The 18,219-nt window shown below is 36.4% G+C and overlaps 2 protein-coding genes across 2 annotated transcripts; one reads left to right on the forward strand and one right to left on the reverse strand.

The window, feature by feature from the left end:
• LOC127798536 (uncharacterized protein At3g61260) lies at nucleotides 1-2,624 on the reverse strand. Its single transcript, XM_052332159.1, has 6 exons — nucleotides 2,085-2,624; nucleotides 1,760-1,857; nucleotides 1,182-1,505; nucleotides 814-1,090; nucleotides 658-739; nucleotides 1-573 (listed from the first exon to the last, which is right to left on the reverse strand). The coding sequence occupies exons 1-6, from the start codon at nucleotides 2,108-2,110 to the stop codon at nucleotides 382-384; spliced, it is 999 nt and encodes a 332-aa protein (XP_052188119.1). The 5' UTR covers nucleotides 2,111-2,624; the 3' UTR covers nucleotides 1-381.
• A 293-nt stretch (nucleotides 2,625-2,917) lies between these two features.
• On the forward strand, nucleotides 2,918-5,449 carry LOC127798537 (40S ribosomal protein S5-like). Its single transcript, XM_052332160.1, has 4 exons — nucleotides 2,918-3,113; nucleotides 3,915-4,186; nucleotides 4,689-4,892; nucleotides 5,048-5,449. The coding sequence occupies exons 1-4, from the start codon at nucleotides 3,021-3,023 to the stop codon at nucleotides 5,100-5,102; spliced, it is 624 nt and encodes a 207-aa protein (XP_052188120.1). The 5' UTR covers nucleotides 2,918-3,020; the 3' UTR covers nucleotides 5,103-5,449.
• Nucleotides 5,450-18,219: the final 12,770 nt, after the last annotated feature.

Here is an 18,219-nt window from a genome sequence, read left to right on the forward strand (position 1 = left end):
TATAGCACTTAGACCAATTAAAAGAGATCCTGTTATGGGCCTTGTGAGTGGATAGTCCATAATGGGCTGGACTATCCATGACCCAACACAAGGAGAGGCCCCTGCCTTCACCCTAATATATTATTGTGGTTGCCCCATTGAAACCGCTTGACGTGATATTTTGGCACACTGGGGAAGAAGGCAGTTTCCTATCTTGCATATACAGTTATTTTTCTGGTTTTCTTCTTTAGCAATGGATTCTACTTATACACAAGATAATGCTATATAGCGTGATTAGGACTGGTTCTTGTATGTATGATTTATTGTCAATTTCTAACAGAAATATACATGCAATGCCAGGCCGTTGAGCAGGGAACCCCTTTAATTTTGTTATAAACGCGGCTAGAAGCACAAACAGGCTGCTGGAATCCTGCCCGTTAATCTGATTTTGTTGGCCTTGTCTTTCACTTTCAACTCTTCATTTCTCTTGTGTTCCTCTGCTTGAGCTAATGCTCCTCGTGCAATTTCCTCCACTCTTTTCATCTCGCTTCTGTAATGCTCCGAGGCCTTGGTTTTTTTCCGCTCCACTTGCCTCTGCATTTCAGTTTTGCTAGTCAATTCTCAATACAATGCCACTATTCTTCATGTCTATCAAGTTGAAAGGACTAGTGAATAAACCTCCGTTCTTTCCAGTCGCCGCTTCGCTTTCTCCTTCTTCTTAGTCTCCCACTCACGGATCGTAGTCTTCAACTTTTCATACCTGAAAGTGGAAGTTTCTGGTTAGCAGTTTTGACGCACAATCTTCATTTCATTTGTTAGTAAATATACAGATACCGTTCATTGATCTTGGTGAGCTCGGTTTTCTCCCAAACATCGGCCCGTGTATCATCATCCATTCCAGATCTTTTTGAATCCTGGCTCTTGAGGTCTGTTGGTGGCAATGAGGTTGCAGATTGTCTGGGAGATGGAGGAATGGGTAATGCACTTTCAGGCGCTTTGCTGGCCGTGCCTGTAAAACTTGGAGCCTGTTTGAAGGACGGTGTAGGGCTGACTGCCTTGCCAGCCACCTTGCCGCTTGCCGCTTTAGTCACCGGCGCAACCTTGCTAGGAGCTACCAATTGTGTTATTGAAGCCTTCCGTTATAAACACAGGGTTGTCAATATGCACGCAAGAAGACTACTGGAACCTTATTATAGAATTACCTGAGGATTTCATAGATGTTTCCCCGGTTTCTGGTGCTCGATTTTTGGAATCTTCTGCCGAGAATCGTTTCGATGCTTTGCCAGATTCTAGTACCCGGTTTTTGGTATCTTCTGATTTACTACTCTTGGTCTTGGTGAAAGAGGGGACAAGCCCATCAGGCCTCTTGTTCTCATCTCTCATGCTCAACTCTTGGAGCGAGTGAATGGCAAATGCTGCTGCGGCAACTGCAGCCGAGTGCTCGGTGCCATTGATGTAATTGTACTCTTGGCTCACTTGCCTGGAAAACTGTCGTCCTTGGAACCAGTTCAGAGTTTTTTTCTTCTCTGCAAAATCCCCACAACCAAGGTTTGCTTTTCATTGCTTCATCTTATGCACAACCCCTAATTAAAGGCTATTCAAGAGGTTAAATAATCTTCTTTCTGTTTAAAATCTGCTCATTAATTAGCTTCTACCAGACACTTGTTTGAAATGGGATATGGAAAAGATTCAATATTCATTCATTCGTTGATTCGCAGAAAGAGACAAAACGAGGTTATCGTCAAGGTCAAAAGAGAAATCTGACAATTTTACCATTTACCTGCTTTGAAAGATTGAGCTCTTTCTGCTGGTATTTTTCTTCCTACAATGCTGCCATCTTCTTCTTTAGTTGTCTGTCCTGCACCACCATGTTTTTGCCTAACAAAATAGTCGGTGGTCAGGTGGACATGCAGTTATGCACAATGAATGAAAAGAAAAATTGCTTCTTCTTCGCGAAGTTGCAGATGCAATATAATCATGGCTTGTAACATGATCTCATCAAGCTAACATGGTATCACAGTCCAATCACATGTTGTCATGTCTATATATTACAAAACATGAATACTTTTAGTTGATCGTGTCATACAAATTTCAATAAAAGTTACCATGTCTGCCGAATCAAACTCTCCATTCTCTTGTACACTGCTGCTAATTCTCAAACTTATTTCTTTGAATGATTTGATGAACATGGACACCTATTTATTTGGAGGGTCCTTTGATGGTGCCAATTCTCAAGGTTGAGTAGTGCTTTGCATGCAAGGCCTTGTTTGATCCTTAAGGTGGTCTAAAACATTCTTTCCTTTCTGTCTGTATTTCGGCTTTCTTTTCCCACAGGTTTTGCCTATGTAAAAGTGCATTGGAAGCTTAGTTTGATTCTCATTCTCACCTTTTCTCTTCTTCTTTCTCCTTTTCAATTGTTGATGGGAAAGCTCTTTGCCCTTTCCAGTTTTCATAAATGGTTATTGTAGTAATTGTAAAGTGAAATGTTTATTTATCAAAAAAAAAAAAAAATGAAATGTTGGTGTGAAAAGAAAGTGGAAAATAAAAAATTTAGAAGATAAAAAATACTGGATAGATTTAACCATTTAGGCCCAAATTTTTTGTTAAAAGGCCGGTGTGGCCCCACCAGCTAATAAAGTTTATTTATTTAATGTACATTAATTAATATTATATTATATTATATGAATATAATATAAAAATAAGATATATACTATTGTTTACTTTTCGAAAAGCATTTATCTATGGTTTATACATTAATATTAAGTAAAAAAATTGACAAAATTACTTCTTTTGAAATTAAAAAATACTGAATGATTTTTTATTAATTAAATTTTGGGCTGCATAATTGGGCTTGACATTTTCTACCTTGGGCCTGATTGGAATAGGCTATATTCAGCCGTAAGGGGCAACACAGAGTCTGCTATGTTAGGGTTTTATATAAAAATCAAATTCACTCCGCATCCGTTCATTCTGGTCCGGCGCTTCCCTCTCGCTCTCTTCCGTTGCCAGATCTTTCTCTGTGTTTCTCAAGCTGAGTAGCAATGGCCGATGTGGTGGCTCAACCGATTATTGAAAGTGAGACGATTCACAGTGAAGTGAAGCTGTTCAATCGGTGGTCCTTTGATGATGTTCAAGTATGTATCTTTTTGTCTCTGTCTCGCATTTTTTCCTTCTAGTATTTTCCAACTGCCGTTCGTTTATTTGACTAGAGATCATCTAATCTGATTTTGATTTGGGATTTCAATTTCCAGTGGTTTACTGCTCTCTCTCATATGCACACGCCCTCTTTCGAAGTTACCACGAGTATTTCAATTTAAGGCGCACTTGCCTTTCATTCAAATTGGGAATCAATCAATTTCCAAAGGACATTTGTGAATGCAAGTGAAATTACTAAGTAAAATTTATATTTTTTTTCTCTATGAGTGCTTAAAGTTATATGCCCTTCTGAATTCAGATAACAAGTTCTTTATTTCTTGATTACATCTGAAATAGTTTCATTTGGGCAACCAGGTTGGCCATGAGTTGTTGTGACGAAGGGTTATTATGATATGCCTGTTCCCTGCCCATTATAAGCATATACGTGTAAATATCTATTAATATACATGAGTACATGTGTGTGCTGAGTATTAAGTAATTCTGTGATGGGTAACAAGTATTAGTTTGACACCAGTTGTTGAGAGGCTGATCTACCCAATTTCAATAGCGAGGGAAGAGACCTGTCTGTGATGGGGTAAGGGCATCGTATATTTCTAAAGCAGAAGGCATGAATGTATGCCCGGTTATTGCTGCTATTAGATGTCATGGGTGGGCTTGGTGTACATTTGTGATCTGAGAGCTCTTTGGAATTTCTATTTGTAGTAGTTGAAAGTTACAACTTTAGTTTGCATTGTTATATTGGTATCATTAGTAACCAGTTTCTGGGGTATTGTACTCAGGTCAATGATATATCTGTGACAGATTACATTGCTGTGAATCCTGGAAGGCATGCAACTTATGTGCCCCACACTGCTGGAAGGTATTCAGTCAAGCGTTTTCGGAAAGCACAATGCCCCATTGTTGAGAGACTAACGAACTCACTGATGATGCATGGCCGTAACAATGGCAAGAAGCTCATGGCAGTCCGAATAGTCAAGCATGCTATGGAAATTATCAATCTGCTGACTGACCAAAATCCAATCCAGGTCCTTGTTGATGCAGTGATCAACAGGTACTATTTTATTCATCATTTTGGATGGACATGAGATCTTCACTAATGGGCTTTATTTGTTATGAACTTAGATAAAGTTTGGAAAATTGGTTTCTCGTTCTAAAACCTGAAATCTTGGGATAATTCATGTTGAACTTGTTTTACAGATTGTTTTTGCAGATTTGTCTAAGAATAGTTTGTTTCTTAGGAAACAATGAAAAGATGATTTCACTTGTTTGAAAATCTTTCCCGAAATAAAAAAACAATGAAGACAATGCTGCAGTCAAAGTTTTTGTTGTTTTTGGAATAAAAAACACAAAGAATGGTAGATAAAAATTAAAGCACTGATATCATAGTTTAAATGGGCCATTATTGTTATCTTGCATACTTTTTGAACCATGGCAGATTGGTGGACATAGATTGTTCTGTGTTCTTTTAGGATTTACTATAAGGACTAGGCTGAGAGTAAGAAATTTTGTAGCTCCTTTTGTTAACATGATCTCTTTATTTGGCTATAATATAGTGGACCAAGGGAAGATGCCACTAGAATTGGTTCAGCTGGGGTCGTGAGGCGTCAAGCGGTGGATATTTCCCCGCTGCGGCGTGTTAACCAGGCAATCTATCTGCTTACAACCGGTGCTCGAGAGAGTGCTTTCAGAAACATAAAGACCATAGCTGAATGTCTTGCTGATGAACTGATTAATGCGGCCAAAGGATCTTCCAACAGGTAAACAGGGCCACCCGTCATTTTACTCTTTTTCTTTTTTCTGCACATTATTTTCAAGAATGGTAGATAAAAATCCCGACTAGTACTTGTTTCTTAGGCAATTTTGCAGCAAATTTGACACCCCCCCCCCCCCCCCCCCCCCTTCCTTCTTGCAGCTATGCTATTAAGAAGAAAGATGAGATTGAGAGGGTTGCCAAGGCCAACCGTTGATTGGCTGATGTTATAACAAGGGTTTTGCAAGTGGTAGTTTTGTCGTCTGTTTTTGCAATGCCCGTCATCCCTGGGATCTTCACTGGTACACATCTTCTGCCATTGCAGATAAAAGTAATAACAATTAGAACAATTTCTTGAGGAGCGAACAGATTTATATATAGGAGTGAGTTTGTTTTGTTTAATTGTTTCAGTCGGTGTTGAACTCAATAAAGGAAACCAAGTCGCAGCGCCAGGTCGAGGTTTATAAATGTTCCAACTTATTAATTGAAAAGAACAGGCCGGGGGTCAAAAATCTTTATTTCCTATTGAAGAGACGCCCTTTCGCTTGAAAGGTTTGATTTTCGGATTTCAGACGCACCCCTTCAGAGTCAATATCTCTGCAATTTTATTATGAGCAAATTTTATATTTATATGTTAAATGTACAATTAATTATTTACTATTATTTTGAATGATTGTCCTTGCGTGGTTGCGCAAGCTCCTAGTATTCGTGCTCTCAATTACGTTCGGAGAAATAAATCACAAGTTGGATTTTTGGTCCTTGCATAGGGCAAGGATTGAATTCGCAATCTACTGAATTGATATCGATATATTATTTATTCGATCACTCGATCAATGTCCAAGGATAATTACTTATTATTCTCTTGTTACAGTGTCACATGGTATAATTAATTTTATTTCTTTTATATGAGATTTGAATTTTAATATCATGAAATACGAAGCAACCAAGGAGATAGCCAAATGTTATATAGGGGTATTTACTAAAATAACTATTTTGTCGACCTTTTAAGCATGTTAATATCGGAATCAGGTTGGGAATCTGGATCGCGTGTCTTTGCTAGTCTGCGTCTCTTAATTGTTAATCATTGTAAATTAAATGATCTTTTAAGAAAGAAAGAATAATTAGTGGAATGAAGGGGCGTTAGATGTCACCTCACTTTTTTCTAAATCCGATTTGTTGATTTAATTAGATATTTAGGTCTTTTAACAAAAAAAATTCAGTATTTGTTATAAGTGCTGTTAAATAAATTATTAATTTTTTTAAAAATTAAACAAGTTATTGTAGAGTCACATTAATTATTATTACTATTATAGATATAATTTTAATATTATCAAATGATATTTTAATGCTATTAACAGTATTAACTCTTTTGTTTCTAATTAAACTTTAATTTAAAAATTAAATGTCAAAAGCACTAAACAAAAGAGCATTTATGATTGTGATATAAGGTTTTTTTGAGTTGTGAAGCGATTTTAATTATGTACATTCTTCCAATATTTGAATTTAGGACTTTATGATACTTTTTGACTCTTACTAGCTTTAGAATTTGATTTGATTTGACCACTTGTTGTATTTGAGTTTTTTTTTATAAAGAATAGAGTTGATATTGTTAATAAAATTAAAATGACATTAGATCTTATTAAAATAAAATCAACTTACGAATTTATAAATATAAAAATTTATTTAATTATTTTTAAAAATAAATTATTAATATAACCTTAATACAAAATATAATAACTTATTGAAGACTTTATTTTATATATAACCATCAATATAATTGCAACATTAAATTGAAATGATATAGTAGTTATTTTAATTTAAGTGGGACGATGAGTGTTGTTATGGACAAGTCGTGCCTCATTTCGAGCCAAGCAATGGGCCCAGTAATCTTAGACTCGACCTAGCCCAAAAATGTTAAAGTTAAGGGCAACAATAAATAGAAAGTGAGAAAAACGCGAGAGAATAGAGGAGGAATGGAATGAATCGAGAGATCCAAAGAACGGCACTGCATTGCATCCAGACTTGAAATGAGAAAGCAGTTAATAATCATTGACATTCACCTGTGCGCCTACCGTCACATGCCTTAAATTCGAATGCTTTCAAAATTAGCCTATCTCGTGAATTTGTTCAATTCATTCAAAATTGAAACCCTAGCTGTTCAATCTCGATGTTGTTTAGACATCCGATTTTCTATTGGTTTTTTGATCGTCCAAATTCGTCTATTCTGATCCTCGAGCTTTTTTTATGGCTACGATTGCACCTAATTCTTCATCCTTGTCGATGAACAATTTTGTTGTCGATGATGGATCGAGCCCATACTTCCTTCACCACTCCGACAACCTTAGACTTGTACTAGTCTCTCAGCCACTGACTAGAGATAATTACGCATCTTGGAGTCATGGGATGACAATCGCCTTGTTTGTGAAAAACAAGTTAGGTTTCATCGACGATACCATCCCGTGACCTACAAGTAATATCTTTCTTGTTAATGCTTAGATAAGGAATAACAATATGGTGATATTCTGGATTCTTAATTCTATTATGAAAGAAATTTCTATCAGTGTCATATATTTTGATTCTGCGTATGATATGTGGATTGATCTTAAAGAACAATATCAATAAAGTAATGGCCCTAGAATCTTCCAATCAAGGCGTGAATTGATGAATCTAAGTCAAGGACAGTCATCTATTAGTACCTATTTTACAAAACTCAAGACTATATGGGATGAACTTGCTAATTTTAGGCCTGCTTGTCATTGTGGACATTGCACTTGTGGTGGTATTTGGGCTTTGGTTGATCATTATCAGATGGAGTATTCTATATCATTTCTTATGGGGTTGAATGAGTCTTTTTCTCAAGTTAGGGGTCAATTGTTGTTAATGGATCATTTTCCTCAATTAATAAGGTGTTTGCTCTAATATCACAGGAGGAGAATCAAATGAGTGTTATAAGACGTGTCACTAATTCTGTTATGTTTCATTTCAAACATGAGGTGAATAAATCTACTCATAATAAATCTCAAAAGAATGAGAGATCGATATGCACACATTGTGGATATTATGGTCATACCATAGAAAAATGCTATAAGTTACATGGTTATCCTTCTGGCTATAAGATGAAACAAAGGCTTCCTAATTACAATAATAATAATAACGCTCCTAATCAAGTGAATGTTGTTGTCATGGGTCAGGATTCTGAAAATTCTTCTGGTAGTCCGGTTATTGGGGATTTCGTGCAAACTTTGAACCCTAATTAGTATCAGCACATGCTGAGTATGTTGAACTCTCATTTTGGGTCATTAAAGCTAAAGGCAAAACCTGGTATTTCAGAAGAACAGGCCTCATGTAATACCCCGAGAGCCCAGAGAAGTTGGAATATATCGAAGATAGTGTAAGAAAGGAAACAACACCAGCTGGATACCTTTTGGGCTGAATGTTGGCAAAGAACTCCCAAGTTAAGCGTGCTTGACCTGGGGTAATCCAGGGATGGGTGACCCCCCTGGGAAGTTCGTGTAGGCCCATCAGGGTAAGTTGTTCCGGTCCTTCCTATCGCTCGAACGGGATGTTACAAGTGGTATCAGAGCCGACCCTTGGCGAAGGCGGTCCGATGAGGGCGAGGAGTGGCGCCGGGGCTTGAGGGCCTGTACAAGGAGCGGCTTCTGGCAGGCTTCTAGGATGGCAGCCCCCGAGGGAGAAGGTCTGGGACCAGTTGTAAGGTCGCATGACGAGGACGTCATGTACTCAAGGGGGGGAGAATGTAATACCCCGAGAGCCCAGAGAAGTTAGAATATATCGAGGATAGTGTAAGAAAGGAAACAATACCAGCTGGATACCTTTTGGGCTGAATGTTGGCAAAGAACTCCCAAGTTAAGCGTGCTTGACTTGGGAAAATTCAGGGATGAGTGACCCCCCTGGGAAGTTCGCGTAGGCCCATCAGGGTAAGTTGTTCCGGTCCTTCCTATCGCTCGAACGGGATGTTACACCTCAGGTAGTTGCTTTTCTATATCAGTGAGTCCAATCCTTAATAACTCTAGGTATTGGATAATAGACTTAGGAACTACTAACCATGTATGTTTTAGCAAGGTTGTTTTTCATTCCTTGAGGCCTGTTACTAATACATATGTCACATTGCCTGATCATTCTCGGATACCTGTGCAATCTATAGGGATTATGAGTCTCAATCAAATTTTGGTGCTTGAAAATGTGTTGTTTGTCTCACAATTCAAGTTCAATTTAATTTCAATGAATGGTCTAATAGGAGTGAATACTATGAGCCTCAGCTTTTCCTCTCGTTTATATATTGTTCAGGATGTACATTTTTCAAAGATGATTGACAAGGGTAGACTTCTTGAAGGCCTTTATGTGCTTGATGCTGATGCTGATACTCATTTGTTGACAAGCAAATATAATAAATCTGCCACTATGGAACATGTTGTAAGTAGAACTACTTGGCACACTAGATGTGGACATATTTCATTTGACAAGTTTGAAAAATTGAAAAGTGTGTTGCATTTTGAAAATAGTGATAATGATTCTCATTGTTCGGTTTGCCCTTTAACTAAGGAAAAAAGACTTCCTTTTATTTCTCAAAATCATATCTCTCGGAATGTTTTTGATCTTGTTCATTGTGACACCTGGGTCCATATCATATTCCTACACATACGGATTATAGATACTTCTTGACTTTGGTTGATGATTGCACACGTTTCACTTGGATGTTTTTAATGAGGCATAAATCTGAGGCTAGGGACATAATTCCTAAGTTTTTCAATATGGTGGAGACTCAATTTAATGCTAAGGTGAAGATGTTTAGGTTTGATAATGCATTAGAGTTGAGGTTTCAAGATTACTTAGAGTGTTTGGTTGTCTCTGTTATGCATCCACATTATTATCCCATAGAACTAAATTCTTTTTTAGAGCTTATATTTGTATTTTCCTCAAGTATTCTCTTGGCAGGAAAGGTTATAGGCTGTATGATATGGCTATTAAGCGTTTCTTTGTCTCTCATGATATTGATTTTCATGAGAATATTTTTCCTTTTCATAGCATTGTTTCTTCTCATGATATGGTGGATCCTTTTCCTGATTTGGTTATTCCCTAGCCTCAACATCAGCCTATTATGATTTCTCCTCCTGTTGATTCTGTCTCAATTGAGGTTACCACTCTTGATGTTGATGATTTCATTTTAGGTTCTCCTTGTCATCCTATTCCTCCATGTAGATCAACTAGGGTCTCGAGGCCTCCTTCCTATCTCTAAGATTTCCATTACAACCTATTATCACAAACTTCTTTACCTTCTACCAAATCTTTGTGTTCCCTAGACCATTTTGTTTCTTACTCCAATTTATCTCCTACTCATAAAAATTTATTTCTTAACATTTCATCTACCTTTGAGCCCCAATTCTATCATCAAGCAGTGCCCTATGCGCACTAAAAGGATGTTGTGACAACAGAGTTAGAGGCTATGCATATGAACCATACATGGACTGTAACTTCCTTGCCTCATGATAAACATGCTATTGGGTGCAAATGGGTGTATGGAATTAAGTATAGATCAGATGGTACTATCGAGAGATATAAGGCTCGTCTTGTGGCAAAGGGATACCCACAACAAGAAGGGTTAGATTTTTTTGATACATTTTCTTCGGTTTCCAAGTTAGTCACTATCAAGGTGGTGTTGGCTTTAGAACAATTCATAAGTGGCCTCTTATTCAACTAGATGTTAATAATTCCTTCCTCAATGGGGATCTTTTTGAGGAAGTGCATATGGATCTCCCTCTTGGTTATAGTCCTAAGGTTGGAGCAAATGCTCCATCTCAGGGGGAACGCCTGGTATGCCGGCTTCACAAGTCTATATATGGGCTCAAACAGGCTTCTAGGTAATGGTTCTCTAAATTCTCATCTGCCCTTGTTGAATATGGGTTTCTTCAATCAAAATCTGACTATTCTTTGTTTACCAAAGGTGTTGGGTCTTCCTTTGTGGCCTTACTTGTTTCTGTTGATGATATAATTATCAAGGGTTCTGATGTGGTTGTCATAGCCTCTCTTAAGTCCTTTTTTTCATAGCAAGTTCAAACTTAAGGATCCAAGCCGGTTACGATACTTTCTTGGTCTTGAGATTTCCCGGTCTTCTAAGGATATTTTTTTCTCCCAGCAGCATTATGCCCTACAGCTTCTTGAAGACATGAGTTTCTTGTCTAGTAAACCGACTGATGTTCCAATGATTCCTAATATACGATTGAGTTCAAATAAGGGTGCTTTACTTAAGGATGTGTCTGCTTATCGGTGACGTATTGGGAAACTTCTATACTTATCCATTTCTCGGCCACACATCACATTTGCTGACCATAAGCTTAGTCAATATGTTTCTAAGCCTAAGAAGCCTCATCTTGATGCAACATATCATTTGCTGAGATATATTAAAGCCTTTCCAAGGTAAGGTTTGTTATTTTCTGCCTTTTCTTCCTTACAACTTCGAGCATTTTATGATGCTGATTGGGCATCTTGCTTCAACACTCGAAGATTTGTTACCAATTTTTGTGCATTACTTGGTGACTCGTTAATCTTTTGGAAGGCTAAGAAGCAGACCACTATGTCTCGGTCATCTACAGAAGCTGAGTATCGCGCTCTTGCTTCTAATGTTAATGATATTGTTTGGTTACACTAACTTTTATCAGATTTTCAGCTTTCTACAGTAACTCTTTCTATCTTGTTTTGTGATAATCATGAGGTTGCGGTTCATATAGCTTCTAATCTGATTTTTCATAAGCGTACCAAGCATATTGAATTGGATTTGATATTTCACTCTTAGTAATAAAATAGTTTTGATAATGACTATATGAAAATCAATTTCTACTATGTGGATTATATGAATGAGAAAATGAATTTTTAGTATATAAGCTTTGAAGCAAGATATGAAATCTTATAGAAGAAATATTGAGTATGGTTGAGAGTGATTTGAAAAACTTGCTTGTTGAGAGTGATTTGTTTCAAAATATACTTTTGATAATCTCAACTTGCTTTTAAGATAATCAAAAAGAGTTTCTAACAGAATCAATTAAGGATGTATTAAAAATTCAAGATTTTCTATAGAATAGTCGACTATCATGATCATTCTGTCGACTATGCTTCAAAATAGTCGACTGTTTTTAATGTTCTGTCGACTATTTAAGCATCTGTCGACTATTTCAGCAACTGTCGACTATCGAGTAAAAATAGTCGACTATGCATTCTGATCTGTCGACTATTTTTGTTCATAAAATTCAAAAATTTCTTCTCATTTCAGCAACTGTCGACTATTCAAGTATGTCTGTCGACTATTGGATTTTTGTATTAAAAATAGTCGACTGTCAGTATATGTCTGTCGACTATTCTTAGTTTTACTTGTAAAAATAGTTGACTAATCTTTTCTTCTGTCGACTATTATGTTTCACAGATTTTATAACGGCTAGTTTTTCAACTCCAACGGTCACAAAACGGCTAGTTTCTTCTTCAATCTTTATGGATGCTTATATATACAACTCATGGATGATCAAGGAGAGGCCAATGGACTGAAATGAGATGATCTAGCAATTGCAAACAATTTTATTCGAGCTTACAGTGTTTGGGCTTTCATTGTTTTATTTTTCTCTCCAAGGCTTTGCTATTCTATCATTGTAAATTTATTGTTAAGCCTTGTTTTTCATTGTGAGAGAACTTGTAACTAAGAGTGTTAACTCTTAGCTTATCTCTTTCATTTGTATTGTTTCTATTTTTCTACCTTGTGTAGCTAGAGGGCCCATTAAATTGGGAGGTTGTTTTCCTAGCTTGTGTAGCTAGAGGGCCTACTTGTGTAAGTAGAAGGTTTTAGTGAATTGGTTTAAAATCCTTAGTGGGAGCTAAGGTAGTGGATTAGGCTTGGTTTAAGCCGAACCACTATAAATCCTTTGTGTTTTTTATTCTTCCTGCTTTACATTTGTCATTTCATATGTTCTATATTTTAAATCACTAAAACCTCAATTGGGTTAAAAAGTTTTTCAAGTTTTATCATTTAAGTTTTTAAATATCCAATTCACCCCCCCTCTTAGTGTGTGACATAGCATCTCCCTTTCTAACAGGATTGTCCTTTCGTTTATGACAAGTTGCAGGCTGGTTTATTCAAGCTTTTGTCTATTAGATCAACCTATCAGCTTACTAATCTTTTTACAAAGTCGTTCCCAGCTTCTCAAATGCAATCTTTGTTGTCCAAGATGGATGTGCTTGATATTCATAGTCCAACTTGATGGAGAGTATTATATGTGGTTGTATTTCTTATATTTCTTATTTCATTTAGTTGTATTTGTATTTTACTTTCTGTTTGGTGTGTAGTGTTAGTCTTCTGCTTTGTATTTGTTTAGTTGATAAACTAAACCAAGACAATGGCATTATTGTAATTAGGTGATATATTAGTTTAGGTATTTAAATGGTTGAGATCCATGAATAAGAGATCGGGGAAACATTTTTACATCTCTGTCTCTCTGTTCTACCACCTACCCTAACCCTAATTGTACATGTTGGCAAAGGAAGAGCTTCCAACAACCATATGCTTGCCAACATAATTGGTGCCCTTAGAGGATTTCCTGGATGTTTGTTGCTGGATGAGGCACTTTATGTGATAATGGGTTCCAACGATAATACGAAGGATAGACTGATCTTGAAAGGTACTCGATCACAAGCTTCTGTCTATGCTGGCAAATTCCATCATCAACTGCTTTCCATTTCCCCTTCCCCTCTATTGCTGGCAAGTGACAATAGCTAGTGAGCCTTGATTGTAGTTGCCTTATTTGGATCACAAGTTTTTTATTTGATCGATTTGTGGGGATTAACTTGCATGTGATGATTTGAATGCAACTAGGTGTGTGTTTGATGAAGTCCACTAGACCTTGGCACAATTTTGTTTTGTCATGGGAAATTACCACTTAGCGCTAGGTTGGGTACTACTGCTCTTATAATCGTGTATGCTAAATGTGGGTCTTGTATTTAGCAGAGAATGTGTTTTATGGAATGCTTCAAAGAGATGTCATATGTTGGACTTCTAGGATTTTAGGTGGGGAAATGCATGGAGGTCAAAAGTGTGCTCTCCTGTTGTTTTAGGAGATGGAGAAATTGGAACCAAGCCTTATGATAAAATGTTTATTGTTGTTTTTATTGCTTGTAGTTAGTTATTCAGGAATGGCACCTAAAGGTCTCAGGGTTTTGAGCAGTATGTGTAATGTTTGCAATATTGTGCCCAAAAGTAAACACTATTAGGGTATAATTGACTTACTAGCTTGGTGAGGACCACTTGCTGAATCATTGGATACCGTTGAGAGAATAGCCAATTATAGCAGCCCTTCTGAGTAAGCTATAACTTGGAGGGGATTGATGAACACTTGCTTTAATGATGAAAACATGGTTGTGGTGGCAGCTAGACTTTTTTTTTTCTCCTTCTTCTTCCTTTTTCTCAGGCTCTCTCTATTTCCTTTTTCTTCTTCTTCCGTTCTAGAGTTCACCGACTCCATGCAGTGGCTTTGAGCTTCTGAAGACACATCATGTATTTGAAAATTGAAATGCCCCAAGGTATGAATGTATGACTATTTTCTTTGCTACTAGATCTCATGGTTAGGCTTGGTATATATTTGTAATCTAAAAGCTCTTGAAATTCCATTCACAGTGGTTGAAAGCTATAACTTCAATTGACATTGTTCTATTATTATTACCTTTAGGGTAAATTTCACACGCCACTTCTGAAGTTTGGTGAAATTGCTCCAATCACCCTTATATTTTTAGAAATAACACATACCTACCTTGACTTTTTAAACCGTGTAACACTAAGCCCCCTACCATTAAGTAACTGTTGTTATTTTTATTAAAATTCTCAAAATACCGCTCCATAATTATCTACACTCTAATTATGAAAAAACTAAAAATTAAAAAATCTAGACAAACATATGGGTTCTATAAAAGAACCCAATTAGTGTGGGTTCTTTGGAACATGCCCTCCTATCTCGATGTGGTTTCTCTAAAGAACCCATCATCACCAATAATGGGATCTCTCTAGAACCCATATCAAGAGAGAGAGAGATCGACAAGGTTTCACTAGAAATCTAGTGGGTTACGATGGGATTTCTAATAAAATCATGTCAATCAAGAAATCGTTGGAGAGAGAGAGAGAGAAAGAAAGAGAAAATCTTACCACTTAAATTGCCATTGATTGTAATGGGGTTTCTCAATTGTTGATGAAGATGTGCGTGCACAAGATAGAGACAGAAAATGTTGACAATGATGAAAAGGAAGAAGAAGAGATGATGGGCAACAAGTGAATGATATATAGGAAGGAGAAGAAACAAGGAAGATGAGAGATTTCATGAAAGAGTGAAATGGAGATGGGTTTTTAAAATAAGGGGAAAATAATCAATTTGCATCATCAATTAACTGTAAGGGAGGTGCATGTTATTTTTGGAAACACTTGTAATGGGTGCAATTTCATCAAAGGTTGGTGTGTGAAATTTACACTTATCTTTATTAATCACTTATCGTGGCAGTTTATGTAGGTCAATGGCATTCCTGTGAAACATTATATTGCTGTAATTCATAATGCATGGCTGCAACAACGGCAATAAGCTTATGGCAGTTGGAATGGTCAAGCATACTATTGAAGTCACCCATCCATTGACTTACCAAAATCCTATCTGTTGATTTTGTGTGATTCAAAATTGTTTAAATGTTTTTCCATTTGCATTTTGATTCATTAAAATGATTAGATGCTGTTATATGAAATTGAGAATCATATTATATTCATGTTAATTGAATTTAATTGTTATGCATTTCTATTGATATATATATATATATATATCATGTGGGCTATCTGATTTCATATGGGCTGAGTTTGCTATGGGCCGAGCCCATGTTCGTATTATTTTCGTGTTTCATCTACTGTTGGCCCAACCCATTTCTGTCCATTTGATGATACTATATAAGGGCGGTAAGATGCCCTAATCTCGTCAGATTGCACTCTCTCTTTTCTTGAAACCCTAAGTCGATGATTTCTTGAAGCGAGACACATCCTGTGAATCTTTCTTTCTGATTTCTGGTTTAGATTGGTTAGTTGGTTGTTTCCATGGTAAAATCGTATGGTAAGTGGCTTTATTGCTTAATCTCTATGTTGTTTTAATCACCTGAGGCGTGAGAGATTGGTTGGCTGAAAGAACAGATCCGAAGCCTGATCTTGAGATCGGTATAGAACATATATTCACTTGTTCTTGTTTTTGGTTTATGTTTCAGTTGTGTTTTGCAATATTGTTTTTACTTCCGTTTGATATCTTGTAACAGATTGTAACCTTGAGAAATCTAGTGAATTGACTAGAGGCGGAGCCTCTACCGTGAGTAGGATCTATTGATCTGAACACGTATCTTGCTGTGTCGATTATTTATGTGTGTGAGTTGTGATTGTAACTTTCGTTTTTGTATTCTTATTTATTGCGCTTGATCTGTGTTTGGCCGAGAAAATAAGTTGGTTAAAACCTACAAGTGGTATCAGAGCCATAGGGATCCAAGATCTCGGTCAAGCTGTCTCAGATCCGAAAGGTAAATCACAGATATGGTCAGATCTTCGAAGAACTAAGGGTTTATGTTCTCATACTCTGTTTTGCTCTAATGTCTTGTGCGTATATACTTGTCCACTTTAGTCTGTTAGATATATGTTGTATGCCCTAAATATTTTGTATTTTCTTAATCTTGAATAAGTAATCTGTTGTTCACTCTATTCTATGATATATATTGTCGTGTGTTCTGGTTTGTATTTTGAAAAACCTAATTTAGGTTTAATTAATTTTTTTTGGAAAAATTAATTTTTCAATCAGTAAATTTCAAATATCACCTATAAATTCCATTCTGTTTTATTGCTCATATAAATGGCTCCATCTAAGTATGAATTAGATAAGTTTGATGGTAGAGGTGATTTTTCATTATGGCAAAAGAAAATGACTTCCATATTGGTTCAAAACCAGTGTTCTAAAGCACTAGATGAACCTCCTGTAATTGAGAAAGATAAAGTAGAACCCCTTCCTACCCCTGAAATACATAAAATGGATAGATTATCCTATAGTCTAATTATTTTAAATCTTTCTGATAAAGTCCTTAGGCAAGTAAACAAAGAAAATACTGCCTTAAAGGTTTGGAATAAGCTAGAATCTCTCTGTATATGACTAAATCTTTAACCAGTAAGATTTATTTAAAAGGAAAATTATTTGGTTTTAAAATGAATACCTCTAAATCTCTAGAAGATAACCTAGATGACTTTAATGTCATTATAATAGGTCTAGAAAACATAGATAAGAGTATTTCTAAAGAAAACCAAGTTGTAATTCTTTTAAATGCTTTGCCTGAGTCATATAGAGATTTAAGGACTGCAATGCACTATGGTAGAACCTCCATATCCTTAAAGGATGTAGTGTCTGCCTTAAGATCTAGAGATCTTGAAGATGATAAGAAAGATAAGAAAATAAATAGTACTGAAGGCTTAAATGTAAAGAGTAATTGGGAACAAAAATCTAAGAATAAAGGCAAAGGGAATTCAAGGGGTAGAAGTAAAATGAGGTCAAACTCTAAAGCTAGAGGAACAAGTAGGGGATTCTCTAAAACAAGAACATGTTGGTATTGTAAGAAAAAGGGCCATGTAAGAAAGAATTGTTACAAAAAAAGAAAGATCTAGAAAATGAGAGTTCTAGTAATCAAGATGCAACAAATTTTTCTGATGGATATGATAGTGCAAATGGCCTAATTTTGTCTGAACAGGCCGTAAGTGATGAGTGGATTTTAGATTTAGGTTGCACCTTTCACATGACACCTAGGAGAGACTAGTTACTTAATTTCTAGCAAATGGAGGGTGGGAAAGTCCTAATGGGTAATAATTAATCCTATAATATAACTGGTATATGGTTAGTGAGGTTTAAGATGTGGGATGGAGCATATAAGACTTTAGATAATGTGAGGTTTGTGCCCAACCTTAGAAGAAATCTTATTTCCCTAGGCATGTTAGATTCAAATGGAGGGTCTTATAAGTCTGAAAATGACATTCTTAAGGTGTTTAAAGGATCCATGGTAGTTCTTTGAGGGAATCCGTAAGCAAGGTATGTATGTCCTGCAAGCAGAGACTATCTCTAGCAGTGCTGCAATCTCATCTTCTGAAAATGACGATACTATTTTGTGGCATAGGAGGTTAGGTCACATAGGAATGAAAGTTTTACTAGAATTAAGTAAAGAAGGAATCTTGGATCCTAGGAGGATTAATAATTTAGACTTTTGTGAGACATGTGCCTTGGACAAGTTTCACAGGT

This window comes from Diospyros lotus, chromosome 3, assembly GCF_014633365.1.
Source record: "Diospyros lotus cultivar Yz01 chromosome 3, ASM1463336v1, whole genome shotgun sequence".
NCBI lineage: Eukaryota > Viridiplantae > Streptophyta > Magnoliopsida > Ericales > Ebenaceae > Diospyros > Diospyros lotus.